General features: G+C 35.7%; 1 protein-coding gene across 3 annotated transcripts in view; it reads left to right on the forward strand.

Moving 5' to 3' along the window:
• TFEC (transcription factor EC) overlaps window positions 1–23872 on the forward strand; it is a 76247-nt gene that overhangs the window by 39157 nt on the left and 13218 nt on the right. For all 3 annotated transcript variants that reach the window (XR_003004909.1, XM_024757821.1, XM_024757822.1), the window contains 3 exons: window positions 18019–18133; window positions 20097–20153; window positions 23705–23780. Coding sequence is in view for 2 of the 3 variants with exons in the window: in XM_024757821.1 (XP_024613589.1) it covers window positions 18019–18133; window positions 20097–20153; window positions 23705–23780 (248 nt within the window). In the remaining variant the exon portion in view is untranslated. The remainder of the gene's footprint in view (window positions 1–18018; window positions 18134–20096; window positions 20154–23704; window positions 23781–23872) is intronic.

A 23872-nucleotide genomic window follows, 5' to 3' on the forward strand; every position in this document is an offset into this window, starting at 1 on the left:
ATCAGAGAGTTGCCCTGGAGTTTGACTAAAGTAGAAACCATGCGAAATTGAGATATTTTTGGAATGCTTTAGGAAAAGATGATATTTGAGATATAGTTATAAAGGAAGGTTAAGATTTTAAGAGGTAGACATGAAGGCAGCAAAGTATAACAAGTTGAAAGAACAACATAAGAAAAGGCAAGAAGTCAGAAAAAAAGAATGTATAAGAATAGGTGGTAGAACAGAGATAGGAAATTCTGAAGGATATTTATAGTTCATGTGGATAAAAATAAAGACCTGTTAGATTCAGAGGAATGCTTTGAGTAAGCATTTTAGCTAGTGAACTTTTGGTTGTAGATGATAGAACCTGGCTTATATGGGGCTTAAGTATGAAAGGAATTTGTTGGCTCATGTCATCCACAAATTCCTAAGTAATATTGTATGTGAACATCCCTACATAACTTTGCCTTTGTTCTGTACTGGCCTTATTCTCAGCTGTTGAGCAGACACTATCACAGCTTATTCCTAGCTATGCACACAATTCTTCCTTGCTAACCCAGTTTTTTTTCAGACATCCACTCCTTCACAAGGAAGAGGAAGTTTCTGATTAATTTAAGCCAACCCTGGTGGCCCCGTTTCCCTGGCCAGAGATTGTTTTAAGAATGAGCTTGTGTTGCAATTCTGGCAAGTTGAGCAGGTTCCTGGGGTCTTCTAGAATTTACTTCAAACTTTAAAGGAGACCCAAGAAAGAGAAGGTTTTGCCTCTCCATGATGTTGTAAGACAATGTGACTTATGTAGTCATTTTATTGCCCAGAAGGTAAATAAACTGAGGAAAAACTAAAGAAACAAAGGGAGAGGAAAATCCAAGCGGAATGCAAAGAAATACTGCTTATATGCCCCTGGAGAATTCTTTACCTATGGATCTCACACATTAAGTAAGATTTTTTCTCTTTATTTTATAAGCTAATTGTGTCAGGATTTTCTGATTGTCATAACCAAATGCATCCTGGTGGATACATTAAGTCAAGCTTAAAAACTTAAGAGGAGAGCTTCCTTTCCCGCTTAGTTCCAGTTCAATCTCTGGGCTAATTCCTTGTGGAGCAATTTCTGTCATATATCTAACTGTCAGCCAATTTTTCTGGGTCTTGGGCCCATGCTAGAGCTGTGAATCAAGCAGTTCCACAAAACAAATTATCTAGGTTAAGAGTGAGAACCAGGAGAGCAGGAGTTGTTACCAAAATAAATGTAAATGAATTCTAGAGAGGCTGAAACAACAGATGCCCATAATGGTAAGCTTCAAAAGTGAGGATATTTATCAATAATAATAATTTTTCTTAATGTCTCACCTACTATGTCACAGGCATGTTGCTGAGTATTTTACATATTTTCTCTAGTTCTCACAGAAATTGCAAAGTCTTAGGGGCAATCTACTGATTGTGCTGTTAGTCACTTTGGGGTTCTTTTGCTGTGACTTAAGCAGAAAACCTTGAGTGTAGATTTATCCCAGGACCACTGCATATAGGCTTAATTAAAAATCATGTTCTAACTTCTGTTGGTGGAAAGCTTGGAAGCTGCTAAGGGGTAGCTTGCACCACTTGTGGTGGTCCTTCACATTTCCCCAGATTGAGTGGAATAGTTCAAGGTTTTCACCAATCAATTTAGCCCAGGTATTTCTGACCCAGAAATGAATATTGAGTGATTAGTGACTAGACTCAGAATAATTGAGCAGAAGTTACCTCTCAATTTCTATTTGACCAAGAGAACTAGGCAACTGTCAATCTGTTCTTACTGCAACAATTTTGTAAATTGGACTGAAAAGACCCGAAGTGCAAGAAACATTCAGTGAAATCAGCTGTGTTTTCATCAATACCTTAACCTCTCAGTTTCTCAGTCACCTTGGTGTCAATGGTATTTTTCTCCTTCCTATCCAGCCATCCCTTCACATGGTGATATCTTAGATCTTGTTATTATGTATTTCTCTATCCTATAACATTTTTATTTCATACTTTTTGACCATTACATTCTGTTTTTCAGTGCACCTACTCTAATGTTCTTACTTCACCAATTGCTCAAGTTTGTGGAGACTCCAAATCAATTGACTCTACCACTGTTTTCAATAGCTATTATTTCTCACTCATGACATTTTTTTTGATATAGAATATGTTTATTATACATAATCTAGGTATGTTGAGTATAAAATATCAGTGCAAATAATTACACACACACATTATTAGGGTTAAGTGTCAGGTTAGGGTTTTTGTGTCTCAAAGGCTTGTGTTGTGCGACTTCTCAGTCTGTTTTCCAGATGATCGCCATTCTCAGATACAACATTTGCAAATCAGTGTTTTCTCACGTTCGGTCCTCTGCCTCTTTCGTCATGCATACGCTTGCCTGTGCTGTTGAAAACCTTTTCAGTCACCTGGAGCCCCAACTGGCTTTATTGTGCTTCTCTTTCCCTTGCTTGGGGACACCAATCCACAAACATGGTTCTAAGACTGAGGTCCAAGAACGCAGTACCTATGGGTTTCTTCTAGGCCTGGCCTGGCTTCAGGTTTTAAGTTGCAGTAGTCGATTTGGTGTGAGTTTCTTGTTGTAGGTGGCACGAGAAAGGAATCCATTGTGATGCTTGTGCATGGAGCGGTCCTGTCTCCCCAACACCATTCATTGCACAGACTATCATATCCCCACGGGACCTTCTCACCTCCTTTGTCAGAGACGAATAGACACACAAGCGTGGCTTTCTTTCTGGGCTCTCCTTTCTCCTCCATGGATCTATGTGGATGTCTTGTGTGCCTATACCATGATGTCTTGATGATGGCAGGTTGGCAGGCTAGTTGGAAATCAGGCAGTGTGGGAAGTCCGAAGTCTGTGCTTCTGTCTGAAGAGAGTATTGACACTCTCTAGGTTCTTTTGTGTTTCCAGACGCATTTTGGAATTCTTGGTTGTACTTGTCTGAGAAAATCCGTGGGTATTTTGAGAGGAATGGCATTACATCTCTGGATTGCCTTGGGGGTGTGGAATCATTTCCACAAGACGGACTTTTCCGATCTATGAGCACCACCTATCTTTCCATGTTTTATGTGTATTGTTTTCATTTTCTTTCATTGGTATGTCTGTCGTCCAGTTTTCTGAGTTACGGGTCTTGTAGGTCATGGGTTAGATGGACTCCTAGGTATTTTTTTTTGTGTTGTTCCAGTCATTGTCCACAGGGTTCTCTTCTTCCGTCCTCATTCAGATAGTTTGTTGTGAGTGTACAGAAAGGCAACCGATTTCTGTAGTGTCGATGAAGTTTCTACCCTGCAATCGAACTGAGTTTCCTGATGAGTTTCCTGACGAGTTCCTGTTTTCTTTTGGGGGCGGAGGGGGTCACCTTCAGCATTCTCTGTGCAGAGAATCAGGTCCATTGGACTCTTTCCTCTGCCGTTGGATACCTCTTCTTTCTTTTTTCCATGCCATTAATATGGTGAGGATTTCCTCCACCTTGGAAAATGAAAGTGGCCAGTGTATGCAATAACTGGCCCCCTTCTCCTTCCTCTGTCTCTATCTCTCTGAGACCTCCAGGAAGGGCAGGACAAGGCCAGGGTTGCGTAGAGCTCAGCTTGGTGAGCTGGATCGCTGTTCGTCTGCCCCTCCATCCCAGGCGTAATTTGCTCTACCATCTGTGGCCGGGGGTGTGGTCGTGTGGGGTTGGGAGTCCCGTCAGCCTTTTCCCTCTTTGAACCAATCTTTTCTTCATTATGTGTTGGCAAACTGCAGTCCACCAGACGGGTTGTCTGAGGCCAGCCTTTGATTCGGGCTGAATACCAGCCTCTGTGGGTCACCCTGTGGTGCCCAGCATACAGCCCCACCCTGCTCACCTTTGTACTCCAACTGGCTGTACTCTGGGTCCTCCAGCTGACCCTGGGGGAAGCGTGGCGTGGTGCTCCAGGTCAGTGCCAGCTGTGCTGTGCTCTTTTCAAAGCCCGGGATTGGGTCCCGTGGACCTCTGGGCCCTGATTCTGGAGAACCCTCCATGGCCACACTCACCCAGAGCCCACACTGGCCCTCGTGGGCAGTGGGGGCAGGGGGTGGGGTGGGCTGCCCCGGCCCCTCACTCATGACATTTTGACAATTTCTTTCTTAACCTATTCTTGGTCAAGTACTATAACCATTTCTCTTGCAAACACTCTTAGCATATACCCATTTTTCTTCATTTTATTCTCCTAACAAAAGCCCAACCCTGATTAAACTTATTTTTCATCTTACTACACATCTTCACCTGAGTAGCTGAATGGATAAAATTTTACCACATTGCTCGTAGTACTCACCTCCAATACATCACCAAAATTTCATAGGGGCTTTCACTACTACCAGACAATACTACAGCTATTCCTTGGTGAAAATTCTCATTAATTAAGACAACATTATACTTTCTCTTCTCTTCTCAAATCTCCACCATTCCCCATCCATTCTCCATTTTCTAGCTGATTTCTCTTTCACAACATACTTCAGAGAGAAAATATATGCAATCAGATTAGAACTTACTTGTTAGCTTTGCATCACAAATTCTATAAGACCACCTGCATCTGTTTTGATTTTCTCTGTCATCCCTTCTGTTAGAATAGAATTGTCCCAGCTCATAATCTGAAGCCAGCCCAACTACTTGTGTCCTAGATCTCACAAATTCTTACCTTCTCAAGCACTTTCCCTCTCTAAATAGCAACTCCTCCTATATCGTCAGTCTATTCTGATGTATTGAATTATAAATATCAGCATTACACTTGTCTTTACTAAGATTCCCCCCAAATAAAACCAAATCAAACAACTCCCTTTGAATGCAGTTCCTCTCCAGCTACCACACCATTTCCTGACTCCCTACCCCTCAGAACTCTCTGTGCTTCCATTTCCTTACCTCCCATCCTCTACTCTCCAATACAGCTGTTGCCCTTACAATTCTAAAAGAGTTCTTAAAACCAAGCAATACCAAAGCCAATGGTAAATTCTCCATTCTCACCAGGCTTGGTTTCTCTGTGGCAGTAGCCATGGTTGACCACTCCCTCCTTCTTGAAGTATTTTCTGGGATTCTGTAGCACCATAGTTTTTGGCTTTTCACCCATCTTACTGGTTCTTTCTCTTTTAATAGACATCTACATGCTAAAGTGCTCCCAGGCTTAGACTTCAGTCCTCTTTTCTCACATATCTATACATTCTGTTGGTGATCTCAACCCTTCTCCAGCCTAGCTGTCTCCCCTAATGCTAGATTCGTATGTCTTACTGCTACCCTAACATCTTTTGTGCTTCCAACAGACATCTCAAACCTAATCTGACTGAAAAGAAGTTTTTGTCCCCCTCCTTATCCATCTAGAACCAACACCCTCCAAAAAAAGTAATTCTTCTTCTCTCTCTTACTTCCACACAACCACATTTATCAGTATGCCCTCCTACTCAGCATCCCAGATTTCCTGAATCTCACAGCTTATCAGCTCCTCTACTAAAACCCTTTTCCAGGCTATGATCATCTCTCACTTGAACTTCAGAACTAAGCTCTCTGCTACTTCTTTCCCCCTTACGGCTGTTGATCACACAGCAGCCAGAATGATCTTCACATAGCAAAACTCAGATCCTGTTTCTCTGACTGCTGAGCATTCTGTTAACTTCCTGAAATCCTCAGAATATAACCAGGATCCTTTACCATAGTCAGCACTTCCCTTTAATTTTAGGCTCTGGTCTTGATAGCCTTCTTCCTACTCCTTGAATATGACATGCATATTATCATTTTAGGACCATGGAATTTCGTTTTTTGGGCTTGGAATGATTTTGTCCAAATCTTTGCATGACTATCTCTTTATGCCTCAGATCTTTATTCCATATCAACTTGTCAGAGAGGTCTTCCACAATCACCCTATTTGGAAGACCCCATCCCACACTTCCTAAATCAATATCTTATTTAATTCCCTGGGACGCTTAGGATTAGAGTTACGAAAATTATCTTGTTTTTTTATTTTATTTACCTATTTATTGTGTGCTCCCACCCTTAAAATGTAAACTCCTGGAAGCTGGTGATCTTGTCTGTCTTGTTCACTGCTGTGTCCCTAAAGCCTAAAAGAGTGACCTGTTCCTTATTTTATTCTCAGTACCCAGCACAAATGTCTAGCACATCATCGGTGCTCAGCAAATGCATATGAAATAAATACTTTAAAATTCACACACAATATTTTTTAAAATTGTTCCCATTATACATTACCATTTAGGAAATGTTTTAATGGCTAAAAATCAGCAGCAATAAGGATAACAACAATAATAATAGCTACTATGCCTTGGGTACTTGCTATGTGACAAGGATTGTGCAAACACTTTTCATGAAAATTTAATCACCACAACAAACATATGAGATAGAGACTATTATTATGGATTATCATTTTACAAATGAGGACAGAGGCTTAGAGAAGTTCAGTAACTCACTCAAGTTCATATAGTTAGTGAATGGCAAGAGAGGGCTTTGAATCCAATCCTGTATGACACCAAATGCACAATCTTACCCACTCTGCTGTGCTAGCAGCCTCAGAAGGAAGCCATTTCATAGAATTGTAGAATCTTAGACTCTGAAGGGACCTTAGCCTGATCCGATCCTCTGTCACACTCCAGCCAAAGGACTGTTTAGCCTCTGAGTTTAAATCTGTCTCCCTATAATTTCTACCCTTTAGTCTTAGTTTCACCTCTCCCTTTCAGAGACGTGGTTGTGCACAGTGACTCATCTCTTTTATCATAGATGGGTATTTTTCAATCAAGTGTCTGTAAATGCTGGTGGCGTTTGACAATCCCAGTATACTGTTATAGTTCAAGACTATTTCAGAGACAAGGGCTGAGTAAATATTAACAACCCCCTGTGCTTGGTTGCAACTTGAAAGGACTACATAACACCAACAAGCAAGCTTTTGTCAATCACAATCTAGAGCAGATTAGACTTAAAGTCCAAGGAAGAACCAAAGTTCACCTTAGAAGTTTCTGCACAGCTCTCCCAGTTATTGCTTGCAAGTGTAAGGAAAAGAAAATGATGAAGGAGAAAGAGAAAACCATTGCTATTGTGAAGGTTATAGACACTTCAAAGTTAAAACTGGTGAGCAAGTGCATTTTGGAATTCTTTCAATGTTTGGAGATGAAACCACCTTAAATACTGAATTTAAACTTTATAAACTAATAGTCAATAAAATAAGGTATGTAGAAGTTGAGCATTGAAAAGTGTAACATATAATCTGCTGTACTGACAAGCTTATTTACTTAGAAGATAGTTTTTAATGCTTTGGCTACAGTAAAAATATTTTTATAGTCTATTTAGTTAAACAATTATTAAAAATAATGTTATATTGTGACCTTTTTATCAAAAAGTGAAGGTTCTACTAATTATTTGTTGCAGCGTTTACATTTGGTACTAAACAGATTATATATATATAAACTGTATGATGCAAAAGCATTTATTATGTTACCATTCTCTGTTTTGTATTTTATCTTTTCTATTTGCTTTATGAACCAGCTGGTCAAGGACAGGAATCTCCCACTCCCGCCCAACAGATTATTTTTATTCACTTATAATAGAACGAAAAAAAAAAAACTCAGTGGGATTTCTCTTTTCAATGTTTATCATTCAAACCTCATAGCCCTGCTTCAGCAAATAAAATAAAGTTAGGGGGAGATCAATTGTACATGTCCTAAAACTGGAAAAATCTAGTTTACTATGTTTAAAGGTAAACTAGAGGAAAGAATAAATACACAAAAGGAAAGAAAATATTCTCTTAAATGCCAGTTTTTATATATGCTTACATTGTGTGATATATGCTCTCCTACAGTGTTCACTCTTTATTCCTGAAGTTTATCTTCTTTCTATGCCTACAATTATTCTATCTAACAGTCTCAAGCTCAATTTTGCCATTTTGCATTCACAGTAAATGTCTTCAGAGAAAAGCAAAATAGGTCCAAACAACTCAAAATCCCCTCACTTTCCCATGAAACTCACACTAAATATTTGATATAGATATAGATATATAGATATCACACATACACATCTATGTATGAGTTTAGAAGTTTTTCTTCATTTAGCCTCTATACTGAAAAATTGTCTGGAAATATATGTATATATATATATATGATTTTTTTTCCTTTTTTGTATTTATAATGAGATTATCTGGGGGATAGATACACACACACCACACGCACCCATATGTAACATACAATGCATATTATATATATGTATGCATATACACAAATGCACATGTATGTATCTCCAGGAAATTCTCAGGGTTTTACATAATCAGTTTTCAGAAACATGATGAGTGTTCCTGGGTACTATAGTACCCTCTCTCTTGCTGAGTGAATATAAATGAAGAGGGGTAAAACAACAAAAATGAATTAAATTATTGAATTTGTGGTCAAGTTTCCTCATACTATAGCATTTTGGTGAAGAAAAAAATTAAGCCAGGTTGCTGTAGGGAGAATGTTGGAGATGGTTTGGACCTTAAGTTGAGCCTTAGAGAGTAGGTTGTAGTTTGATACTTAAAGAAAGCGTGAGGACATTTGAGGTGCAGAAAATAACAGTGGGAAAGAATAAAACTGAGAAAAATATTCTCCAATGGGATCCAACTTTTTTGAGTTTTCAAAACACTTCTTACCATTAAAAGTGTTAAGGCAAGAGCCCTTCCACAATAGGATAGGCAGTAAAGAATCCAGCCTCTGTGTTAGACGGACCTAGGTTTTAATCTCAAGTCTTTTATTTATTACAACTGTATGATCTGGAGATAAGTACTTAATTTTTCAGTTTTAATTATTTATATTTAAAATGGGAACTATGAGACTTCACTCACAAAGTTATTATAGAGATTACCTGAGAAGCTGTTTTTTTTATTACTGTGAAACATGCTTATCTGAATATCTGGTGTATAATAAATACTCAACTATCTATGATGTTGCATATATATATTATGATATTGCTTGTATTTTATTATCTTTTAAAAATTCTCCATATGCGGATTCATAGGTTCCGTTTGGCAACATTCTATCCTCTTGCCTCTTCCCTCCCACTGGAGTGGGAGATCTATTCTTACAAGCTGTGACATAGTCTACATATGTGTATGTGGTGATGAGAAATCTTTCAGAACTTGAGAGTAGTGGGAAATAATGTTGACCAGATAATGTGGGGCCATTTAATGAGATTTTGAAAGCTGGACACAAGGGTTTGAACTTAATATATGAGTTAAAGGGGAGAGGTTTAAATTTTAGGTTTTTGAGCTGAGAGAGATCAGAAGAAAGTTGTATTTTTTAAAACATGAGTTGGTTTGAGAGGAGCAGTTGGAAACTAACTGAGAGGGATGGAGGACTACTGGAGGAAGGGACATATCTTAGGCTGAAGGCCCTGAGGATCTTGAGATACGAGGATAGGGAAAAAAATTTAAACTGACCAATGATTTAAAAGAAAAAAATGTCATAACTGGGTAATAGATTGGACTTAGTACATGGAGAGGGAAGAGGCCAAAACAGAAAAAAACATATGTGGAATTTAGGTCAGATCATTTATGCTGCCCTTTACTGTATTTGGCCTGAGAGTAAATGGTTATATGAATATTTGTACAATAATTTTGGACCCAGATTTTATTTTCTCATAGGGAAACACTGATTTTAAACACAGGCAAAGCTGTATTTTCTATTATTGAAAGTTATTGTCCTCTCACAAACTAAGAATTTTATAATAAATGGGATTGAATTTTATCAGATACTTTAAAAAAATCTATTGAGATGATCATAGAGTTTCTTTTTCTTTTTTAACGTCATAAAATATATTTATGGGAAATCCAACTTGATTATGGTAAGTTACCTTTTTTATATTCTCTTGAATTAAAATTACTAATAATATTTTGCTTAAGATTTATAGAATGAATGAAATGGGTCTATAATATTTGTTTCTCATAATGTTTTCATATGGTTTCAGTCTCAATGAATTGGAACATATTTTCTCTTGTCTCTATTGTCTGGAAATGTTTGTACAAAATTGAGATGGTATGTTTCTTGAAAATGTGACAGTTTTGCCCATAAAACTGTCTAGTCCAGATATTTTCTTGTGTAATATGTTTAAAGCTTGTTTTGATTTCTTCAGTAATCATACGACTATTCAAGACTATTAATTATTTGTGTAGTAAGTTCTACCAAATAATACTTTTCTAGAAATTTATGTATTTTTCCTAAACATTCACAGTCATTGGAAAATTATTATAGGTAATCTCTGTTATTATCTTTTTTATTGTGGTAAAACATGTATAACATAAAATTTGCTATTATAAACATTTTAAAGTGTACAATTCAGTGGCATAACATAAATTCACATTGTTGTGCAACCATTACTGCTATACATTCCCAGAGCTTTTTCATTCTTCCAAACAGAAACCCTGAACCCATTAAACAATAACTCCCCATTTTCCCTTACCTCCAGCCCTTAGTAACCTCTATTCTCCTTTCTTCCTGCATAAATTTGACTATTCTAGGTACCTCATGTAAGTGGAATCATACAATATTTGTCCTTTTCTATCGGCTTATTTCACTTAGCATAACATTCATACATGTTGTAACATGTATCCGTACTTCATTACCTTTTATGGCTGAATAATATCCCATTATATGTATATACCACGTTTTATTTATCCATTCATCTATTGATGGGCATTTGGATTGTTTCTACCCTTTGGCTCTTTAATGCTTCTATGGACATTGGTGTGCAAATATCTGTTTGAGTATCTGCTTTCAACTCTTACTGGTATATACCTAGAGGTGAGAAATTGTTGGTCATATGCTAATTTTATGTTTAACTTTTGAAGAACTGTCATACTGTTTTCCACAGTGGCTGCATCATTTCACATTCTCAGTGGCAATGAACAAGGGTAATATTTTTTCCATAGCCTCACCAACATGTTTTCCTTTCTTTCTTTCTTTTTTTTTTTTTTTTGCGGTACGCGGGCCTCTCACTGTTGTGACCTCTCCCTTTGCGGAGCAAAGGCTCCGGACGCGCAAGCTCAGCGGTCATGGCTCACGGGCCTAGCCGCTCCGTGGCACGTGGGATCTTTCCGGACTGGGGCACAAACCCGTGTCCCCTGCATCGGCAGGCAGACTCTCAACCACTGTGCCACCAGGGAAGCCCTCCTTTCTTTTAATAATAGTCATCTTAATGAGTGTGAAGTTGTAAAACATTGTGGTATTGATTTATATTTCCCTAATGACTAATGATGTTGATATCTTTCAATGTCCTTATTGGTCATTTGTGTATCTTTTTCAGAGAAACGTCTATTCAAGTTCTTTGCTCATTTTTTAAGTTGGATTGTTTTTGTTGTTTTTGTGAGTCATATGAGTTTATTTTATGTAGTCTAGATATTAATCTCTGAACAGATATGTGATTTGCAAGTAATTTCTCCCATTTTGTGAGTTGTCCTTTCACTCACTTGATAGTGTCTTTTGATGTACAAAAGTTTTAAATTTTGATGAAGTCCAATATATCTGTTTTGGTTGTTGTTGTTGCCTGTAATTTTGCTATCATATCCAAAAAATCATCACCAAACCCAATATCATGAAGATTTTCCCTCATCTTTTCTTCTAGGAGTGTTATAGCCTTAACTCTTATGTTTAAGTCATTGATCCATTTTGAGAAATTTTTGTTTATGGTGTAAGAATCCAACCTCACCTTCTGCATATGGCTATCTAGTTTCTCAAGATTGTTTGTTGAAAAAACTGTCTTGGTCTTGGCACTCTTGTCAAAACTCATTTGACCATATACTAGAGGACTAATTTCTGGGCTCTCTATTCCACTCTCTATGTCTGTCTTCATGTCAGTACCACACTGTTTTGATTATTGTTGCTTTGTAGTGAGCTTTGAAATATGGAAATTTGAGTCCTCCAACTTCGTTCTCTTTCAAGATTGCTTTTGCTATTCAGGGTCCTTTGAGATTCCATATGAGTTTTAATATGGGTTTTTCTATTTCTGCAAAAACCACTGTTAGGATTTTAATAGGTTTGGATTGCATCTGTAGATTGCTCTGGGTAGAACTGTCATCTTAACAATATTAAGTCTTCTCATCAAAAAACATGGGATATCTTTCCATTTATTTATATCTTCTTCAATTTCTTTAAACAATGTTTTTTAGTTTTTAGTGTCTAAGTCTTTTCCCCCTTGGGTAAATTTATTACCAAATATTTTATTCTTTTTGATGTTATTGTGAATGGAGTTGACTTCTTAATATGTTCTTTGTTAGTGTGTAAAGATGCAACATATTTTGCATGTTGATTTTGTATCCTGCAACTTTGAATTCAGTTATTAGCTTTCATACTTGTGTGTGTGTGTGTGTGTGTGTGTGTGTGTAGCCTCATGATTTTCTAAATATAGGATCATATCATCTGTGAACAAAATCATTTTACTTACTTTTTTCCAATTTGAATGACTTTCTTTTCCATGCCTAATTGCTCTGGCTAGGACTTCCAACACTAAGTTAAAAAGAAGTGGCGAAAGAAAGTGGGTGGTGTCCCAGTCTCGTTTGTTCCTGATCCTTGAGGAAAAAAACTTATAAATCTCAACTTGTACTGTGGTTATATCCTCCTTTCATTTAAGATATCATTTGTTTAGTCTTCATTCTTTTTAATCAGTCTTGTAAGAGGCATGTCAAGTTTGTTAATTGCAAAAACAAAATAAAACTTGTCTTTTGCATTGTTTTGTTTTTCACTGATTTATGATCTTATATTACTATCTATTTTACTTGCTTTGGGTTATTTGGTTATTCTTCTAACTTCTTGAGAAATTTATTTAGTTTATCAAATTTCAAATTTTTATCTGTTTTTCTCATATTTAAGGGCATAAATTTCCTTCAAAGCATTATTTTGCCATATTCCAGAAGTTTCTTTATGTGTGTTTTCAGTATCTTTCATTTATTTTTAAATTACAGTATGATTTGGTCTTTACTCTTGAGTCACTTAAGAATTTCTAAATATATAGGAAATCAAGGACTCTATGAAATGTTTGAAATTTTTTTGGGGGGAGGAGTTGGTTTTAGTATTTTTTCTGAGTACGTGATCAATATTTATGTACGTTCCATACGTACTTGGAAAACTGTGTGTCCTCTAATTTGTAGATGTAGAACTATATACATGTATTAGGCCAAGACTTTACTTTTATTGTTCACATCTAGAACATTACTGATTATTTTTGTCTACTTGACTTTTCAAAAAACAGGGAGAAATCTCCCAATATGTTGATGGATTTATTAATTTCTCCTTGTAGCTACAAACATTTTGTTTCATATTTTGAGGTTATTCTATTAGGTACAAGCCTGCTCATAATTGCTGTGCCTTTTTGGAGTTTTGAATTCTTTATTATTAGATAGTGACTCTCTCTAGCCCTAATTTTTCTAATTTTAAAGCCTATTTTCTCTGATATTAATGTAGTTCACTGGTTTCCTATGGTTATAATTTGCTGGACATATCTTTTCCCATCTTTTAATTTTCAATCTTTTGTGTCCTTTTGCAATGTAGTGGTGTCTCTTGTAAGCTACATAGATCTAAATACTGTCTTTTTAACCAAACTGTCAACCTTTTAGCTGAGGAGTTTGACCTATTTACATTGATTATTCTTATTGATATATTTTCATCTGTTCCTCTCATCTTATTTTATTATTTAAGTGAGTCCTATATTTTAATATGTTTTTCTTTAGTAATTTTTTTTTTTACCACTTTCACATCCATTGGCTTTTTTACTACTCCAATCCAATCATACTGATATTATCTAGACTTTAATACTGAGTTATATTGTTATACATTTCATTTTTTTTTTTTTTTTGTGGTACGTGGGCCTCTCACTGTTGTGGCCTCTCCCGTTGCGGAGCACAGGCTTCAGACGTGCAGGCTCAGCAGCCATGGCTCATGGGCCCAGCCACTCCGCGGCATGTGGGATCTTCCCGGACCGGGGCACGAACCTGTGTCCCCTGCATCGGCAGGCAGACTCCCAACCACTGCACCACCAGGGAAGCCCTATACATTTCATTTTATCTTTGATTTTGATTCCCTTCTTCTTTTTTAGACTACAACCACTTTACCAAGATATTTGATTATTTTTTATGACATATTTTATTATATCATATTTACTTCATGCAAAACTGTTTTCAGTGTTAGTCTTTGAGGGAAAATATTCTTAAGCGTTTTATACCTCTAAGAATATTTTTCATCATGACCTCATATGTGGATGATATTTGGGCTGGATATAAAACTCTGTATTTTAAGTCCTTTTCTTTAAACATTTGAAAAATACTGATTCACTTTCTTCTTTCATCCATTTTGCTATTGAAAAATTTTTATGTTAATCAGATTCTTATTCCTTTGAGCATAATCTTCTCTTTTTCTCTTTAGGCTTTTCGATCTTTCTCTTTGTCATTGTATACTCTTAAATTTCACTATAATGTGTCTGGGTGTACATTTTTCTTCTTTGATATTCTATAGGCCCTTTGATTTTTAAATCAAAATAAAACAATGATAAAATAAGATGAGATAAAAGACTTTTTGGTCTTTTATTTAGTGTTAATTCTAGGAAATGCATCTCCATTATTTCTTAAAATTTTTTCTTTCTTCCAGTTTTATTTATTCTTTTTCTCTGAGAGTCCTAATACCTGTCTGTATTTTAGTTCTAATAATTCTATCCTACATACTAATTAGATTTTCTTTCATATGCTTTGTTTCTTGGTTCTTTTCATCACCCTCCTGAGAGATTACTTTAATTTGGTAATTCCTTTATTTCTTTCTAAGTATATGCATTATGCTGTTTTTCCATAGTTTTATTTTGTTCAAGTATTATATTTTCATGGCTCCTATTTCTGCTTCATCACTTCAGCCATTTTATGCTTTCTTGTTATTATTTTATATTATAAATTATTACAAGTTATATTATAAAGATATTATAAATATCTTTATTTCTTTTAGAATGTACACAGGTCAATTTTTTTTTTTTGCAGTACATGGGCCTCTTATTGCTGTGGCCTCTCCCATTGCGGAGCACAGGCTCCGGACGCACAGGCCCAGCGGCCATGGCTCACGGGCCCAGCCGCTCTGCGGCATGTGGGATCTTCCCGGACCGGGGCACGAACCCGTGTCCCCTGCATCAGCAGGTGGACTCTCAACCACTGCGCCACCAGGGAAGCCCTCACAGGTCAATTTTAAAAACTTGGTTTCATGTGATCTTTTACTTCTTATTTCTAAAATTTTTGCTTTTGGTGTTATTTCTAACACTCCATATTGTTTAACTTTTAAAATAGTCATTTTCCCCTAACGTTTTGATATATTGACCTGTGAGCTAATTTTCTTTAGGGAATATTGGCTACTCTGAAAGGTAGCATATGTGTGGAAAGGCCAGTGCTCAGTCCACTTAAGTCTCTATGATCTTAGTAATGAGATGTGACTAAAATCTAGGGTAGAGAATCTTGGACATCAGGAACCACTGCCAATCACTTCTCACTTCAAAGCAACTTCTTAGATCAGGAGTTCACTTTTTTCTACTGGAAAGAAGAATTGTCTTGAGGAGTATGTTTTTTTACCTTGTTGAAAATATTTATAATTAATTCTTTATTAGATGTCTTTAAAATTTGTGAGTTTATTTCTAATAATAATATTTCCCTATTGTTATGTCAATGATTTTGCTTTTCTGAAAAAGTAACCTGTGTTTTAACCAGAATAATAAATACTTCTTCATAAAATATCTATCCAGTTGCCTACTACTCTATAAAATAAAGCTAAGACTTAGACCTTAATACCTAAGTAACTTATACCTTTAAAAAAAGTAGTTATAATTTTGCTTTGTAAACCTTTTCCAATGTCTATGTAATCTTTAAATTTTCACTAACACTGTACTCTTATATCTTTTAATGGAGAAAAGGCTCTTTAGATTATGTGAGATGTATTACATAGTTTGAAATTGAAACCAATTGTTTAATGATATTCAAGAAGTGATTAGCTATTTACATGAAATAGAGTAGTACCTACAGCATAAAATTAAATAGGTTATTAATCATTGTGCTTCAGGGCATAAATTGACAATAACCAAGGTCAGGAGAGGATGTAATATACCCACAGTTAAGCAGGATTAGATTCATTTTCAGAATTCCAGACCCATTTCTAAGGAAAAATGTATTGGGTACAGTCTGACGAGGTAATATGGACCCAGTGAGATGCTATAGTTAGGAATCTGTCATTTTATTGTTGCAGTGTATATGTAATATGGCGCCTTTTCTTCTCAAACATTTCTGCTATTTGCCACTGCTGCATTGAAATCCATCGGAATTCAAACTCTTCAGAGAAAAGTGCCCTTTTCCTAGTTCTTTCCCCCTTCCTTCTCCCTCACTCCCTGTCTTTTTGTTCAGCATGTCCATTACGTTTCTCAAAGGCACAGTGGAAATGAACAATTCAGGTTGGTGATGCCCCAGCTTATAACCAACAGGGTTTTCAAAAAAAGATTTCGGAAACTTTTAAATTTTACCAATATAACTAAATGACTCACATGTTAGGGAAATATCTGCCTTTAGGATTTCTTCCTAATTGTGTTGTACTGATACTAATACTCATCATCTATCCAATTTGGTCAACTTTGTCCCTGTCCCTACTTTTCAGATGAGGAAATTGAGAGGGAATAAATATCACACTTAAGGCACTCCCTTCTAAGGTCCCAGAAGCAAAAATACATTTTAAAACAATGAATTTATATAAAATAAAGATGAGGAGTCCAAATAGAGTAAATAATGAGAAGAACCAATATATGAAAATATACATCAGAATACCATATGCAATCTATAATGTCCTTATTGATATGCACATACACTTAAATATTAGCCTGATTTCCACTGTATTTTCAATGATTTTTTTCCCTCAGAAATATACAATATTATTATATAGTTTAATAGATTATTATGTCAGAAACTAATTTTGGTCTTCACATTTATTTTCAGTCTGATTTTATAAGTATTAAAAAATTTCCCTCAGTTTGAACTGGAGTTTTACAAAAAGTGGGAATAAGATGTTAGAGTCTCCATAATAATCTGGTTATAGCTTCGCTTGGTTACTTGTATTATTTTTAGTTCTTTAGGAAAGAAAAAAGATACTGCTTATTCAGCTCTTGGTTGACTTCCCAGAAATGAAATAAAGATACTTAGAATGGAAATATTTTAAACATTCAAATCTTATATTTTAAATGTAGCTTGTTCTGGAATAATGAATATTAACTTGAGTTACAAATATTATTTAAATTTTTTTCTTGGGAGATCAAATCAATAAGCACATTTTAACTAACAAATTGGTACGATTTTAAATTGTGTATGAAGTATCTTAGCTTTCTGAAAAATTGTTCCCAAGAAGCACTTTAAGAATTGCAGTGTTGCTATAATTAGACATACCCTATATCCACTAGAGGTAAAAGCAGTTTTAGACTACTTTTGGTTACCAGCTAGGATATTTATAATAATCTAGAACATTAAGTGTACATTGAGAAAAGTATGCCTTCCAGGAAGGAAAGAAAGTTTTTCACTTAATTAACAGTGTAGAACACCTCTTGACTGTGAGTTGCTGGTAGCACTGATGGTATTAAGAAGGCTTCCAAAATGTTCAACCATTATACCTAATTTATGATATGCAATGAACTTTCCAGCTTTGCTAATATGTATATTGATTTTTGTCAAAAATGATATTTTCAATCTTTTTCATTTATAACCAGGTAATGTGCTGGATCAAATTCCCATAACTTTGTAAATATTAATCAAAATTTTTCTTCGTGAGTGAACTAATTTCTCCTTTTGCTTAAATACAAATAGCTTTTTTCAACATAACTTATCCATAAGCATGCCACAATGATTTTACAAAGTTAAGGCATACTCACTTTTGTTTAAAATTAAAATGCTATATATTACAAATTACTATTAATAAAGTGGTAAATTTAAAATGAACATCTAAATACTTTGTCAATATCCAATGAAGATTTGATTGATCTTTTCTTCCTTTTTCCTCTAAAGCTTTCTGGAAGTATTTTGGATGTGTATAGTGGTGAGCAGGGAATTTCACCAGTTAATATGGGCCTTACAAGTGCTTCTTGTCCAAATAGTCTACCAATGAAAAGAGAAATTACAGGTAACATTGCTTTTATAGTTTTATCCTTTTTAAAAATCAACTACATAAGACATGAGTGACATATTTCCAAGCTAAAGAGGATTTTAAAAATATTATTAAAATAGTTAAAATGGAAGACATTTAGAGAGTAAATCCATCTTTTTTTCCTCTATGGCAACCAAACAGCAAGCTAGCATAACTTACAGTTCAATTGAATTAATTAATTATTTTAGGAATTGGGTGAATATACACATAACTTCTATTCATATGTATATGACAGTTTGACTAAGTTCTTCACTTAACATAGGTTCATTTTGATATTGAATAGATGCAATTTATTAACATGATTGCAAAAGAACAGATTAATAGATTAAGGAAAATTAGATTTTCCCCTTTTTAGCTTGTTTTATGGATTTCATGATTCACATTTAACTTTCTCCTGTGGGTAAAAACCCCTCAGTTTTCAATAGTAAATCTCAAAATTGTTACAACTCAAAGGAATTATAGGGGCACTGTCAAGTTCCTCCAATATGTTGATGTGGGAATCAAGAGTCAGAGGAGTTATTTTCCCAAAGTCATACAGCTGATTAGAAGCAGAAGTGGATCAAAATAAGGATTTCATGGCTTACAAGACCAGTGTTAGTTTCTCCATAAGAATAAAATAAAACTCAGTCGAAATTTCTATAACAAATTTTTAGTTTGGAGCTCAAACACTGGTCTTTAAATATTTTTATATAGTTAATATAAACATTTTTAATAAATGCAATATATCCATTCTTGGAGTCTAACCAATAACTCAAAAATATCTATGCATTCAAATTATTTAGACTAAAATTAATGACTGTAGCCTTAACTAAATTTAAATAAATGTATTTCTATTTTAAAACTAGAATAATTCAAAGAACATTGTATTAATTATCTATTGCTATATAACAAATTACTCAAAATTTAACAGCTTGAAATAATAAACATTATCTTATACAATTCCTATGGTTCGGAAATTCCGGAGGTGACCTGTAAAACTGGTTTTGGCTCAGAGTCTCTCATAAGGTTGCAGTCAAGATGTTGGCCAGAGGTACAGACATTTGCCACTTGACGGGAGAGAGGATGCACTCCCAAGGTGGTTCACTCACAGGTGTTCCAAGTCGGTGCTGCTTGTTGGCAAGTGGCCTTGGTTCTTTACCACATTGACCTCTCCACAGGACTGCTCAGGTGTCCACATGACATGACAACTAGCAATTCAAGGGACACCAAAGTGGGAAGCTGAAAATGTCTTTTATGATGTAGTCTGGGAAGCCACACTAATCATTCCCACAAAATTCTGTTGGTTTCACGGGTCAGCTTTATTCAGTGTGGAACGGCACTAACAAAGGTGTAAATATCATGAGTGAGAATCATCGTGGGCCATATTGGAGACTGACTATCACAAATGCTCACAACTACATAGCACATGAAGTGTCACTTACTGAAAGTATGGAGCTGTCCAATAGGAATATCTGAGAAATGTATTTAGTTCCAATTCTTAGGATGTAGAAATCATAATTTTTTATAAAAAATTTAGGTTGTAATAATTTTGAATAATCTTAAAATTCTGAGAACAATACTAATAAAAATGATTAAGCAGTTTCATATTTTCTGTGTGCTGTACCCATTTTAATCAGCAGTGATTTTCAGGTATTATATCAGTTTTACAGATAAGAAGCCTGAGACACAGAGAACTTAGGTAACAGTTCACAAGGCTATTAAGTGGAGGGCCAGAATACAAATCCAGGTTTTACTGCTCAAAGCCCATAGGTTTTGTCACTGCCTTCTTACTAAAGAGCACTCTGTTCCAAATTTCTGAATATTTGCAAAAAATATGTATATATATTTTACCACTTGGAGCAAGTAATATTGTATTTTCACTAGTATTTCTGAATTATGTTGACTGGAAGGATTGTAAAGTAGAAATAAGTACTGTTTCAATTGTCTTCCTTTCGATCAGAAACTGATACTCGAGCTTTGGCAAAAGAGAGACAAAAAAAGGACAACCACAACCTCAGTGAGTATACTTTCCTTTTTTCAAAACAAAATTAATTAATGCAAGAGGAAATGCAGAATTTAAAATGTGTGATGTTTTATTGTTGCCCCATAAATATTTTGAGGTCAGATGACCAGAAGTGTACATGCTCACTGGTAGAGCTATGTTGGGAAATTTAAACAATGTGAACTCTCAGAAAAGCTAGACATTTTTATGAAGTTCAGCACCTCAAGTTCTCTCCTTGATCATTCTCTCTCTCTCTCTCTCTCTCTCTCTCTCTCTCTCTCGAAGACTGCATGTGAGCATTGAGTTATGTCTGAACTCAGTTGTGACTCATGACTCCAAGGTTTAAAGAGATAAAAGTGACTTTAGAAAATATACACCATTTAAATAGCAAGAAATGTGACTCCAGGTTCTTATCTTTCTGTGTCTATCTGCTCCTCCCTTCCTAATGATAAGGCCTCTTACGCCTTCCTGGGGGTCAATTTGACTCTGATAATGGGTCACATGAGATGGGTAAATGCAGTCCAGGGAAGTTGTTGAGGGGCAAGTTGAGCTTTAGAGTGCTTTGTCATGTCTCAAATGCTTAACTGTCTTAAGTGAGCTTGACTAATTGAGTGTGAAGCTTTTTTGTTCTGGGAGCCAAATCAAAAAATGAGAAAAAAATAGAATAGAATAGAATTAAATAAAAACTTTAAAGCCCTAAAACAAACCAGGAATTTCCTTACATGTGGTTAGTTGAAATTGATTCTACATGTACCCGTGAAGCCTGCATATATCTGTTCATCAAGCATCTGCCTACGTCACAGAGTAGGTTGGCTGTGTGACTGAGAAGAGGGCTGACCTGTGGTTATAACAGTCCTTAGAGTAATTGCGGAGAGGGAAATGATTTGATTCTGATCACTTAGTGGCAGAGCAGATAAGTGTTGGTGCAGTTTATGAGACAAGTAGAACCTGAAAGACAGAGCTAGTTGTTGGCAGAAGGAATTAATAATACATCAAGGAGATAAAGGCTTCTCTCTTAGTTTTAAGCCTGCTAACTATTACCTTCCTTGCTCCTTTCTTCTCTCCTCTACATTTGCACTTTAAATAACAGGTCATTTAATGTAAAGTATGATAGGTGCCTGGTATGACCATTATCAAAGAGTTTTCTAATTTGGATTCTCTTACTTAGGGATCTTCCTTTTTGGAGATATCAGTGTTACAAAAAATTAATATCACATTTTATATATGAATCTAGGATATCCCTTAACATTTGTGAGGATCATGGCTGGAGGACAAATAAAGTCCCACTTACCAGATGTCTAAATACTTAAAAGCTATAACTCAAGCTAGAAATGCTAAATTAAGTATGTTCTATCCTTCCTAAAGATTGGAAGGCCAGGTGTGAAATAAGAATTCTCAGATCCTTGGAATTCTGAGTAGGAATGTCAGGGTGGGGCAATGCCAGCCTTTAGCCAGCAGCCCATCTCACTTCTCTGTCTACCTCCTAGAGGCCACTTGCATTTCTATGCTGCAAGTGGCCTCAGACACGAGTGGGAACCCCTCATTCTGTGTATTCAAGTTCTATACATATCTCTGCAAACAGCTGCCCTTTGTCTGCATCTTGGGACTAGGGTAAGCACCTTGGTGTCCTGATCCTCCCTCAAAAGGATGGACCTGGGAAGCAGCCTGAACAGGCTCAGGGTGTTTGGGAAGATATTCCTGTTGCAAATTACCCGGAATGTAGTTTAGAAGGGGGATCCCTTTGTCCTGTGGCTGCCTTGCTCAGTGTGGATGGGTATGGTAAGAAAAGGCAAAGGGGGCTCCTCATCAGTATGGGGTCTGAGAAGAGAGGCCCCTTTTGCTTGGATCTAAGGACAGGAATGAGTGAATATATCAAAAACTCGGTGACGAGTGAAATCACATGTAGCATGAAATAGTTTAGTAATTTCTTAAAACTTGACTCCTTTACAGACAACTAGTACTGGAGATGAAAACATTGAGGAACCAAACTTCTCATCATAATTAGCCATTAAAAGTTTTACTGGGCACAATCTAAGAAGAGCTGGGTAGGAATTTCTGATATTTTACGTAAGGTGCATCTAAATAATAGATTTTGATAAAACATTATAGGACTAAACCAGTCTCCTATTTTGAGATAAAACTGTGAACATCCTTCCTAGCTGCTCTTCATCTTATATTTAAAAGTCTGTTTTATAATATAGGAGTGAGTATGTGTGAACATAGACTTACTAATAAATTCTCACTGTAAAATATAAATGTATTTCTATCAGCATTATCTTTGTTTATTTTCTTTTCAGTTTTTTATATGGTGTCAGTTTTTTGAATCGCATGCATAGGAAAACAGGATTGGTAAAGAGGGAAAATAAACTCTCCCAAGAATCAATTATATCCTAATTTCAGAGGAATCCCAATGTATTATTTTTGAAGGTCAAGTTCATTCATGGTAAATTGCTTTGTAGAGTAGGTTCACCAAGACAATTGATATTTTTTTCATGACTTTCCTTGTTTCTAGTAGCAGATCTTATTTTTGAAGCACGTATGGTTTAATGTTTTTGACATAGTTTTCTTCTTCTTCATGACATTTTACTTCCTTCATTTCCCTAAAAAGCTTTAAAAATGTTATCTACTTAAACAATATTATGCAAAAGTTGTGGTTCCTGATACTGGAAATATAGAGCACTGGGAATATAGGACTACTCTGTGCTCTATAAGACTGTTCTTAGGTAAGGGTCAATATAGAAAACTCTCCTTATTTGTATATTTGACATTTATTGAACATTTACTGGATGCACAAAATTTCCATAAGCAATGGATGCATAGAAATGCAAACAGAGAAAACAGTCTCTGAATAAAAACCTACATCAGTAGTTCTCAAAGTGTAAGCCCTAGACAAGCAGCATCGGCATCACCTGGGAACTTGTTACAAACGCAAATTCTTGGGTCCCAACCCAGTCCTACTAAAATCAGAATCTCTAGGTGCGGGGTACAAATTTATTTTAACTATCCCTCCAGGTGTGTCTGATGCATGCCAGAGTTTAAGAATCACTGCTCTATGTATTATTGAAAGTTGTTAAATTAGAAAACTATATTTATAGTCTAATCAACGTACATTTATTTAGCACCTTTTACATGCCAAGGCCTCTGGAGATACAAAAGAAATGGTCCCTGCCCTCAAAGAGGTCGTAGTCTATTTGGGCACACATACCTACCATGTAGCAAACTTTGTGTTAGCCTTTCAGTGACGTGTATGAGAAAGGAGAGTATATAAATATATATATATATATCAGTATGAGTGAATATTATTGCATTTCAAAGAATGATAAAAATGTTGTTTTTGAGAGAAAATGTTTTAAAATAATTGTGAATAATAGACTCACAATTCTAATATTGTTATTTTTACTTTTAGAATAAAATGTGTTTGAATTTTTTATTTTTGAGAAGTACCCTTTTCACTAAATGAAACTTTTTTGCTCATTGTTTTTCAAAGATTGTTAAGAAAGTTTACAGCTGACCAAAAATGAATTATGCTTTAATGAGAATAATCAATAATATTTCTTTTTTAATAGTTGAAAGAAGAAGAAGGTATAATATTAATTACCGAATCAAGGAGCTTGGCACTCTTATTCCAAAGTCTAATGATCCGTGAGTTCACCAATCATTTTAATAATGTTATGGTTTCAATCCCCCCCCCCCAAAAAAATGGGGGGGGGGGAGGGGGAGGGGAGAACCAAAGC

The sequence above is a fragment of the Neophocaena asiaeorientalis genome, unplaced genomic scaffold (assembly GCF_003031525.2).
Source record: "Neophocaena asiaeorientalis asiaeorientalis breed wild unplaced genomic scaffold, Neophocaena_asiaeorientalis_V1.1 scaffold116, whole genome shotgun sequence".
NCBI lineage: Eukaryota > Metazoa > Chordata > Mammalia > Artiodactyla > Phocoenidae > Neophocaena > Neophocaena asiaeorientalis.